Genomic DNA, 12,209 nt, shown 5'->3' on the forward strand with positions numbered 1-12,209 from the left:
TGAGACCTTTTTAAAAATTCAGTTTATGTTTGACTTTGTTCCAAACTGGAAATGGCCCTCTTATTTTTTTCCAATTATACAGATAATACATACTTATCATTAAAAAATTCACACAACACAAAAGTTAGTGTGAAGGTATCAACTCTAACGTTCATGAATACTTTGATGTTGCAGATCTCCACATAGAATTTTCTGTTTCTTCATTCCTTTTCCTTTTGTTATCAAACTCTTTAAACTTGTCTAAAACCCATAGCCTCAATTTTAATTCTCTTGATTACCTTTGTGACATGACTCCTGTCCTATCTGTACTATTAAAGTGGTTTTCTTGGAGATTATTACCAACTTCCTTCAGTCAAATCCGGTGGCTTAAAAAAAAAAGTTTTTGTCTCCTCTAATCTTGTTGCATTGGATTGTGTTGACTTTACTTTTTTAGAAATTTTCTTTCACTCCGGCTTGCGATGTACACGATTCTTGCCTTTTGTAGTCTGTGTCCAGCATCTCTATCTGCTCCTACACTGCTTTCTCTCCCTTTTTATTCTTCTAAATGTATGTATTCCTACAGGCTTAGTGTTCTGCTCTGTAGATATTCCTTTTAAGTAACCCTTCTATGGCATTTTCCCATTTCTGTATTTTTAGCCTCAATATTTCACCCACATAATCTTCCCAGATTTTAGATTATATTTTTGTTTATGAATGTCATAGTATCATCTTAATTAAATATTTCAAAACCTGGATCTGTTGATGTTATACTCTCTCTTTAAAGCATCCATGAAATAAGAGAGTTATTAACTAAAAAATAAAAACAAAACCTTAGCTCCCTCTTGTTGGCATACCACCTAAAATGTTCTGCCTGGTTGTATCAGTAAGTAGTTCACTTCTAAATGTATGCCAGATACTGAGTTAGGTATTTGACACTGTAGTTTTTTATCCTGGACTCAGCTACCCCATCTCTATGTAGTTTCCACCCTGATTCTTTGCTCTGGCGCAGTGTTTTCCCATTTGGACTTGGTTTTCTGCCATTCGGACCTCAGCTTCTTTCTCAGGGTGGCTTTGACTTGGCTGTCCCTATTGCTTTTAGTGCTCCAGGTCATCTGGGGTGAGAAACCTGCTCCTCTTTCAGCTTCACTTTACCTGGATTTTGGTCTGACCAGTGCTGCCATTCTATGGGTAGAAGCTAATAAAACATCTTCTCAAGAACCCCCGAACGCTTTCTCCAACAGTAGTAGGTGACGTTATTTCTATGAATCTCCACACCCTGAAACCTGGGAAGTAGGAAATTAAAGGAAGAAGATGAAAAAAGCCCTGGGCACCCGGGTGACTCAGTGGGTTAAGCGTCTGCTTTCAGCTCAGGTCATGATCCTGGAGTCCCAGGATCGAATCTGCATTGGGCTCCCCACTCAGTGGGTAGTCTGCTTCTCCCTCTCACCTTCTCCCCTCTCATGCTCTCTCTCTCTCTTGCCCTCATTCTCTCCCACAAATAAATAAATAAAATCTTAAAAAAAATAAAAGAAAAGAAAATGAAAATGAAAAACTCTTTTCCCAGGTGAGTTGCCAGCATAGGCACTTACAGCAGAAGGCAAATCTATTGTTTCCCTCAGGTGTTTTTTCCTTCAGGTACTTTTTTCCCACAGGCAAGTCCATTTGTAGGATTCATGCTATTTCCCATATATCCCTATCCACAGACCCCCAGCTAGAGAAAATAATCGCTAACTTAAGAAAGTTTCCAGAACTTACTTTGTGGATTCCTAAGGCTCTTGGTTCACAGGTCAGGTTGAACAAATGATTTCCTCATATCCGCCTTGTCAGGAACAAGCAGCCTGGCAGTCTCCTTCAAGGAGACAGCTTGCATTTTGGCATTATCCTGTAAGACACAGGGACACAGTCACTGGTTCCTCTTATAAGGCTGAGGTAAGACATTTCTGTTGATGGCCTCATGTAACTCTGGCTTGCCCTCTGGGGTGCTGCTTGTCTTATTGGCATCTATTGATGCCTGTTTACCTAGAAACCTCCTCCTCACTGAGGTAAGACCTAGTAAATGTTTGATTTAGCAACAAAGAGGTTAGCAATTATGTTAATTAATAAGAGAAATAACATGGGGTGCCTGGGTGGCTTAGTCATTCAGCATCTGCCTTCGGCTCAGGTCATGATCCCAGTGTCCTGGGATCAAACCCCGCATCGAGCCCTGCATCGGGCTCCTTGCTCAGTGAGAAGCGTGCTTCTCCCCACTCCCACTCCCCCTACTTGTGTTCCCTCTCTTGCTGTGTCTCTCTTTGTCAAATAAATAAAATCTTTTAAAAAAATAAGAGAAATAACGGGAATGATTAGAAGAACAATCAGTTAGTACATTTTTGAATGAACAGGAGATAAAAAGGTGGACCTTGTAAGTATACAGTATTCTTACAAGAAGTTCGAATGAGAAAGGGAGACAATAGAGGATAATGGGAGAATAGAAGGTGGTGTCAAAAGAGGATTGTTCAAAGCAAGAATGATTTTAGGGGCGTCTGGGTGGCTCAGTGGGTTAAAGCCTCTGCCTTCAGCTCAGGTCATGGTCTCAGGGTCTTGGGATCGAGTCCTGCATCAGGCTCTCTGCTCAGCAGGGAGCCTGCTTCCTCCTCTCTCCCTTCCTGCCTCTCTGACTACTTGTAATCTCTGTCTATCAAATAAATAAATAAAATCTTTTAAAAAAAAGAATGATTTTAGCTTGTTTATAATACTGAAGAAAAGGGGTTAAAAGAAGGAATAAGTAGAAAATAAATACAAAATACAGAGCAAGGTTCTAGAAGAGATGGGAGTGGGATTGGGAAGGAGATTAGGGTGATTTTGTATGTAATAAGTTTGTTGGTGGGAGATTTGGGGGAATTCACACATGGTTATTTCTACTTTCTTGGTGCAGTTGAAGGCAGGGTCCCCTGTTGAATGTAAAGGAATGGTGGGGCATAAGGACAGAACTTGAGGAGCACTTGTTCTAGCCTGTTAAGTTCAATGGAAGCTGACCAAAGATGAATCAAGAGATTACCAAGCAACTTTGAGGATCCAGATGAGATTTTGCCCCATGCATTTGTGGTTTCCAGTGTCCGTGCATATGCCATTTCTCCTATTCTGTTCTGCACCAGAAAGGCTTTGTAGAGTTCAGGCCAAGGGCCTGCTAGATGAATGGAACTAAAGGAAGAAAAATGAGAGTTTGTTAATTCAGGTGATTTGACATAGATTCCAGGAAGTGACAAGAAGTAAAGTAAGGCCTGGAGAGGACTGGAAACTAGGAAACAGTGGATGGGTTAAAGCAGTGGTGTTCCAGATGAGATCAGAAAGCAAGTAGCATGTGAATAAGGGCATTGTATACTTCCCCGGCAAGAGAGTGTGACAGTGAGTTTGAGACTCTTTATATGGATCTGAGTTCAGAGTATAACTGTATTAACCAAGTGAATAACTGTTGAAGTGGAGTGAAGATAAAAGCACAAACAACTACCCAGTTAGAAAATCAGATGGAAGAGAAGAACCCATTTAGTAGTAACCAAAAAAATAAAACACCTAGAAATAAACTTTTTTTTTTGCTTTTGATAGGAAATCTTTGATTGCTCAGTCAAGACATTTATGGTGTTGGTTGGCTTCTAGTCATCACTATGCACAAAATAAATATAAGTAACAGGAAGCGCTGCATGTTTAGAGTCCTTAAGAACAAAACCCACCTGAACTGTCCCATGTGACAAATGACTTATATACAGGGATGTTCATATTGGGGGAAACAACAAGGCTATAAACTACCTAAATGTTGACCAATAAAGGTTAAACAAATTATGGTATGCACATACATTCGATTACTGTATCACCATTATAAAGAAGGTGGATGGGACACCTGGGTGGCTCAGTTCGTTGAGCAACTACCTTCAGCTCAGGTCATGATCCCAGGGTCCTGGGATTGAGCCTCGAATCAGCTCCCTGCTCAACGGGGGAGCCTGCTTCTCCTCATCCATTCCCACCACTTATTTCTTTCTCTCTCTCTCTCTCTCTCTCTTTCTCTTTCTCTCTAAGCAAAATAAATACAGGCATTTTCCAGGAAAGTGGGCACTCTATACATGAAGCAGAGTCTATTGTTTCTGAGTCACCAGGTCTCAGGAAAAGAAGGCAGACCCAGTGTTACAAAGGCCCACATGGAAACAAGCTAGGCAGAGTATTTCCCTGCCTTCGCCCAATCTCCATACAGCCAAAAATAATCACCTTGTGACTCACACACATTCCAATGTTTGCTTGAAATAAAGGCCTGCCATCAGGATACAGGGTTCAAATGGAAGAGAAATTCAGAACGATTAGGGAGAAAAATTAAATGCACTAGAAATAAACTTTTAACAAGAAATGGTGCAATACCTGCATGAAGAAAACTGTAAAACACTCTGACAGACACAAAAATAAACTTGAATAAATGGAGATACCAAGATGTCAGTGTCCCTAATATACATGTACTATAATCCCATAAAAAGTGTCTTCAGGATTTTAGAGGGATCTAGATAAGCTCATTCTAAATTTCATATTGATTATATGTTGGCTAATTGGACATATAAAAAAATGAAATAGAAAAGAAAAAAACCCAAAACAAAAATAATCTGGAAAACTCAGAAAAACAAGAGGAATTGTCTCAATTAGATAATATTCAGTAAAATTTTATTAGAACAGGGCAGACCAACTGAACAGAATAGGACATCCAGAAATAGACTTAGATGTATGCAGGAGTTCAGTAGACAATAAAGGCGTTATTTCAAATCAGGAGGGGAAAGGTGGACATCTTAAGAAAATGGTATTGAGCCAACTGGTATTTAAAAGGTAGACTTTTTTTTTTAATTTGAGTATAACTGACACACAACATTACATTAGTTTCAGGTACACAACATAGTGATTCATATCTGTCCTATGCTCACCACACGTATAGTTGCAAAAAGTAGATTTTTTAATGAATAGTGAATAGCCATCTGGAAAGAGATAAAATTAGATCCATACCTTACCCCTTAAACCACGATACCTCAAAAGACGCGTTAAATGTAAAACATGAAACCATAAGAGACCTGGAAGAAAACACAGGAGAAATCTTTTATAACCTTGAAATAGAGAAATCATTTCTGACTATGTTTCAAAATCTAGAAGCCATAAAAGAAAAAGATTTATACATTCGACAGACACAAATCCCTGAACTCTGCGTGGTGTAGAACAATAAGCAGGGTAAAAAGGCAAGTGGCAATAAAGGGAAATATTTGCAACTTCTATCGAAAGGGCTAAGCTCCCTTTAATAAAATGCTCCTCCAACTCAGGAAGAGGCCAACAGCCTAATAGAGTACACACATCTCGGAACAGTTCCTAGATAAAGGAATACAAATACATTTAATGTAAGAAAAAATGTTCAGCCTCGCTCATAAGAGAACAAACTGAAAATACAGATTACCTTTTCTCATCTCTCAGTTTAGCAAAAGTCCAAAAAGTTGCCTTTTTGGCAACTGTTGAAAACTCTGTAGGGAAGAAAGCACTCTCATACATTGCTAGTATAAGATGAATCACCCAGTCAGCATAAGGGTTAGGGTTAGGGTTAGGGTTAGGGTATGTATGAGAGTGCTTTCTTCCCTACAGATTATCACAGGGGGTTCCCTTTCCAGATAACCCTGTTTGGTATTATAGGCTGTTTGGATGAATAGACATTGTCTACAGTCACATGTTTTTGTAAACAATTTTATGGGAACTGAGCCACACTCACTCTGTCACTCATATTGTATGTGGCTGCTTTCACTCTATGACAGCAGAGTTGATTAAACAGTAAAGCCCATATGACCCAAAAACTCTAAATATTTACTACGACCCTTTACAGAAAAAGCTTACCGACCTCTGTCAAAACAGTAGTTTTTAATTATTTATAATCAGCATCCTCATTAAGAAATTCATTTTTATTGCAACCCATAAGATCTGTATAATCTATACAATTGAGACAGTCTTACCAAAAAACATTTATCCTTCTATGTCTGATGAGCTGATAGTTTCTAACCTTTTTTAGCCTATTTTCTCTCAGTTGTAATGTATTATTCTATCCACTAAATTAATATTATAACCCACTATAAATCATGGCACTTTTTTTTTAATTAACAAAAGAGAACTAGAAATACTATAGTACTTTACACATAGAAAGGATAAACTTGGGGCACCTGGGTGGCTTGGTTAGTTAAGCATCTGCCTTCGGCTCAGGTCATGATCCTGGAGTCCTGGGATCAAGCCCACATCAGGCTCCCTGCTCTTGGGGAGCCTGCTTCTCCCTCTCCTGCCTGCTCGTGCTGTCTTGCTCATAAATACATACATACATACACACACATATACATACATACCTACAATCTTTTAAAAAAAGATAAAATTTTAAAATGTTTTCCTCCCTCCCTTTCTCCCTAATTCTTTCCTTTTCTCCCTTCTCTCCTTCTTTCCCTTCCTCTCTCCTTTCTTGTTTCCTTTCTTCTGACTTCTCAACAGCTTATTTCAAAAGGCATTGGATGAGGCTAAGCAGGGTAAGTTGTCTACTAGGTGAAGTATGGCAGTAGTGCAGAAGGCCTTCCAGGATGTTGTGGCTGCCCAGTGGCATCACAATATGCTTATTCTAAGATCCTATCTAGAAGGTATCCCTGCCTAGATGCAAAGGATGTCAGAGGTCTAGGTACCCTAGAAATATAATTTTATTAAAGGCTCATAACCCCAAGAGTTGATCCAGGGAATATGGAGTCAGTGGGGACAAATAGTTACCATATTGAGACTACAATAGTTCTATGCAAATCCCCTGTTTTTCTTGATGTAGAGCCCCTGGGCTCCTGCAAGAATAATGAAAGCCTGGAACTCCCACAATAAGCTAAAGAACCTTAGTCTGTAGCTGTGACCAAGATATTGCACTTACTTAATTTAGAACTTGGGCACAAACAGAATGCATATCATTCTCACAGTGTAGGCACAGGAAGCTCTTCTGCTTCCGTGTCTGAAAACACTTTCTTCCCAACTAGCACCTTTTCCATAATCTCAGACAACAGAGGTGTAGGCAATATAAGATGTGATAGGATATCGATTCAGGAGAAGTATAAAGTAAGACTTGGGAGCTTCAGTGAATGGTTGGGTTTCTAGCCAGGTAAGGCCAAACCAGGAGGAAAGTAGACAGTGGATAATGAGTGAAAGGCACCTAAACATCATCTCAAATACACAGCTTGATGAAAGTATTCATCCTCATCAATGCCCACCCTCCTTTCAAGGTAAGTTGCAGTCATGTCTGCTAACATGGGGGTTTGGGCTAAGTAAGGAGCTAGAGCAAATGGATTAGAGTTTGTTCTTCACAAATGTTCTTCACAGATAGCCCAAGATAATCACTGTCTCAACCTGGAGTCTAGACTCTGTACCCTCGCATCCCAATGGGACATAGATAGATAGCCCTGTGATTGAATATCTGATGGGCCTTGAGGGTATCCAGAGTAAGGGAACAGTGTCTATATGGTCCATGCATTGTCACTCCTCCTGGTATCAATAGATGACAAGTTTGCCAACCAGTAGCAATTTTCCCTTTTCACTCAGAGGTAAGACATGGAAAGCAGGCCATCAACAAAGGTGGCCATGAGTATGTTGATCAAGCTGCCATGCTTCCAGGAATAAACAAGTTTTGGAAGCTAGGCCTTAGGGAATGAAGGCCCTGAATTGTACTCCTAGGCAGGAGTTGTTTCCAAACTCCAGCCAACCATTCTAAACATTTTGGAGCCAAAGTCCCTAGGCAGACAAAAGTGTTTTGGCTGAAAATAAAGTGGCTCAGTTGATAATTTGGTTGAAAACGTCAATTGGTTTAAAACAAATATTTTAAATCACTGTTTTTTCCACATATAATTTTAGACCAGAGTAAGTTCTGTTTATGTATCTTTTTGTATATCTTTAAGCATATTGATCTGTTTTTAACGATTTTTTCTTTCTACAATTTCTTTTTTTTTTTTTAAGATTTTATTTATTTATTTGTCAGAGAGAGAGGGAGGGGGAGAGAGCAAGCACAGGCAGACAGAATGGCAGGCAGAGGCAGAGGGAGAAGCAGGCTCCCTGATGAGCAAGGAGCCCGATGTGGGACTCGATCCCAGGACGCTGGGATCATGACCTGAGCCGAAGGCAACCGTTTAACCAACTGAGCCACCCAGGCGTCCCTCTTTCTACAATTTCTATTTCATGTTCAGCCAACTAACTATTCTTGCCATGCTGTTTGTAATAACAGTAAGTCCAGTGAAGATGTGAATTGATTAAACATAATTTGATTTATCCATAAAAGTGGATATTTTACAACCTTTAAAAATTATGGAAATGTATTGTTGACATGGAAATGTGTTCCTGATATGCAGTAATGAAAAAAAAAAAAAATTCACAGGCCTGAGTGGCTCAGTTAAGCTCCGGACTCTTGATTTTGGCTCATGTCATGATTTCAGGATTGTGAGACCAAGCCCCACATCAGGCTCCACACTGCTTAAGATTCTCTCTCTGCCCTCCCTCAGTTTCTCTCTCTCTTTAAAAAAAAAAAAAACAAAGTACAAAAGAGTATTATGGTGTAATTCCATTTTATTTTTCCAGGATAGTTTCTGGCATAATTATTAATGGTGCTCCCTTTTACTGTTAAGTGTCCTCATTAGGATGATAATCATATGTCCCAACTACAGGGGAAAACACTCTTTCAGCTTTTATATGCATTCCCTGTGGTTGAAAGACCAAGACTAGCGCATGACTTACATTTGAGAAAACTAAAACCGTCCAAGGTCCAAGAACAGCTGACTGATAAAATGGCTTTTATAGGTGAGCCAGGAGAAACTTGAGTTAGGATCTGTCTGCACTTTGCAAGATTGTCAAGCCAAGGTATCATGGGTGTTTACGAGTCATCCAACATCTTTGATCTTGTCCAATAGGATTCATTGCTGTAGGGATGGTCCCAAGGTACTATCCAAATAAAGATTTATCTGTCCAGATCATGGAAATGAGAGGAGAAAGAGAGGTCCAGCTAAAACCTCCCAAGAATCATGAGTTCCTATTTAATCTTCTGCCAAGGTGAGAATGTGAAGCTACTCAGTCATACAAAAATTGGCCTTTTAATCTCTTCCTCCACATAGCTTCTACCCTCAAACTCTTGTTAGACGGGAACTAAACAGGGGCACCTGGGTGACTTGGTCAGCTAAGTGTCCAACTGTTGATTCTGGATCAGGTCATGATCTCAGGGTCATAAGACTGAGCCCAACAACAGGTTCTGTGCTGGTGTGGAGCCTGCTTAAGATTCTCTCTCTCCCTCTGTGCCCCCCGCAACAAAAAAAGAAGGGAACTAAACAACAGTGAGTGGAGAAAGAGGTAGCCAGGGAAATAATTAAAGTGGGAACAAGAAATGAGAGCACGGCAGCAGGGGAAAAAACGAGCAGGAAGAGAGTAGGATGCAGAAAGAGGCAGGTGGTGGGGAGAAAGGAAGAATATGACTCTTAACAGCCAAGGGGAAGGAAAGGGAATTAATTTTGGAGTTTTGATTATTAAACAGGTGACTGAACACTTTAATTACTGATTAGAGACTGTGTTTGTAACTTAATGTAACAGTAGGAGTATTTGTTATCTAAAAATTAGGGGGAACCATGGAACCTGCCCAGATCTTCATCCAGAAGCATAATAAGAATGCCCCCATTAAATTAAGTTTAAAGAAGTAGTAGGGGACTGAAATGAAATTTTGTTTTTATCACAATTCATGCTTGTTTAGAATATGATTTACATTTATATTTGTATGAACATAGAAAAAAATCTGGCAAGACAGGCTCCAAACTATTAAAAATAATGACCTCTAAGGGGCTGAAATTCTTCCTTATTGCATTTCCATATTATCTGAATGTGTTATTATAAGCAAGTATTAATTGTGTCATTTTAAGCAAAAGATAAAAATATGAAGAAATACTTTTTATTTTTTTTTAAGATTTTATTTATTTATTTGACAGACAGAGATCACAAGTAGACAGAGAGGCAGGCAGAGAGAGAGAGGGAAGCAGGCTCCCTGCTGAGCAGAGAGCCCGATGTGGGACTTGATCTCAGGACCCTGAGATCATGACCTGAGCCGAAGGCAGCGGCTTAACCCACTGAGCCACCCAGGCACCCTGAAGAAATACTTTTTAAATAAACAGGGTCACTTGCACTACAATAGAATAATCCACAGATGAAATTTATAAGGTGGAGTACTTGGACCTGTCTTCCCCAAGTATAGTCTTTCCTCTAATATCTCCCACCTCTAAGCACAGAACTTTCTCTGAGATTTCTCGTTCTCCTTTCCATTACCTTTCAGCTATAGATACTCCTGGATGATCTCTTCTTATGATTACCGTACATGTTTTAAATTTCCCCCTGCTCAGTGCTTTCCATCATCCTTTTATAGTCTCCCTTGTTACGTGGCCATATTTTAAAACTTATGCCACATACACCTTGTCCACATTACTATATATTTCCTGTGGTAATTCATTGTGCAACAGTTTCTTTTTCAAAACAGAGGAGATGGCAAAGTATTTGTATGTTCTGCATTTCTTTTAGATGGGGAGAGTAGACCTGAAATCAAAAAAGCGACTCCAAACCAGAATATTTCTGATGAAAAACAAAATCATGACATGATAATGGAGAGACTAACAGGAGATAGTTTCTGGTACTCCATCTTGGGAGGACTCTGGGATTTTGATTACCAGTTAGAGTTTAACCAAGAAAACCAGCAGAGATACTTAGCACAAATATCTTTCACCCACAAAAAGATCACACAGGAGAGAAGCCATGACTGTGATAGATTTCGAGAAAACTATAACTTGAATGCAAACCCTATTACGCATCAGAGAATTCCTTCAATTAAAATACCCCTTAATTCTGACACACAAGGAAATAGCATCAAACATAATCCAGACTTGATTTACTATCAGGGAAACTATGTAAGAAATAATCCTTATGAATATAATGAGTGTGGAAAAATCTTCAATCAACATATTCTTCTTACTAACCATATTCATACTGAAGAGAAACCCAGTGAATGTGGGAAGGTTTTCAGCCACAACTCATCTCTTACTCAACCTGAGATAGTCCTTACAGGAGAGAAGCCCTATAAGTGTGATGAATGTGGGAAAAGATTCAGCCAGAGGATACATCTTATTCAACATCAGAGAATTCACACAGGAGAAAAACCTTTTATATGCAATGAATGTGGAAAAGCCTTCCGTCAGCATTCATCCTTTACTCAACATCTGAGAATTCATACTGGAGAGAAGCCCTATAAATGCAATCAATGTGGTAAAGCCTTTAGCCGTATCACATCCCTTACTGAACATCATAGACTTCATACTGGAGAGAAACCTTATGAATGTAGTTTTTGTGGGAAAGCCTTCAGCCAGAGGACACATCTTAATCAGCATGAGAGAACTCATACAGGAGAGAAACCCTATAAATGTAATGAATGTGAGAAAGCCTTTAGCCAGAGTGCACACCTTAATCAACATAGGAAAATCCATACTCGGGAGAAATTATGTGAATATAATAAATGTGAGAAAACCTTAAGTCCCAGTCCTTCACTTACCCAGCAGCACATAACTCATGGCGGGGGAATCATATGAATATATAAATCTGGGAAAACTTTTGGTCAGATCTTTTCATCCCTTTCAATATCAAATTATTTACAGAGGTGAGAAAACTTAAACTTTTAATGCATAGAAACTAAATAAATTTAGGTCTTAAATTAGTAGTGTATTCCAAGGAGCACTTATAAATAGTGAAAATAACTTATTTTATAAATAAGATTATATTAAGAGTCACATTCCAAATCTGATATAAAGCTTTTTTCAATGACCAGGAATCTTGTAGGCAATAATCTGTAATTATTCACCTGTAACTTTTATGATATAAAGTTTTTAAATTATGTAAACATTGATTAAGGCAATGATGTAGTGTAACCAGTCACATAAACTTGAAATAAACATAAAGGCAATATTTCTCAAACTTTCATCATTTGTGTGTTCCTTTACAGTTTTTATCATATTGTGTTTACTTAATATTTTCCTTTAAAGGGACTAAGAATTTTTAACCTTGTCCTAGGAAATAGTATTTGTGGAAATTATGAGTTTTATATGTCAATTATATCTGTTCTAAAATAAATAGATATTTATCAAAATATATATAACTTCCAAATTAAAAGTATCTAT

At 38.7% G+C, this 12,209-nt stretch overlaps 1 protein-coding gene across 1 annotated transcript in view; it reads left to right on the forward strand.

Moving 5' to 3' along the window:
* LOC111145989 (zinc finger protein 713) overlaps positions 1-12,008 on the forward strand; it is a 28,528-nt gene extending 16,520 nt beyond the window's left edge. Inside the window, exon 4 of the mRNA XM_022501344.1 lies at positions 10,567-12,008. Within this exon, the coding sequence (XP_022357052.1) occupies positions 10,567-11,624 (1,058 nt within the window). The 3' untranslated portion in view covers positions 11,625-12,008. The remainder of the gene's footprint in view (positions 1-10,566) is intronic.
* Positions 12,009-12,209: the final 201 nt, after the last annotated feature.

The sequence above is a fragment of the Enhydra lutris genome, unplaced genomic scaffold, assembly GCF_002288905.1.
Source record: "Enhydra lutris kenyoni isolate GAN:26980312 unplaced genomic scaffold, ASM228890v2 scaffoldscaffold13, whole genome shotgun sequence".
NCBI classification, from domain to species: Eukaryota; Metazoa; Chordata; class Mammalia; order Carnivora; family Mustelidae; genus Enhydra; species Enhydra lutris.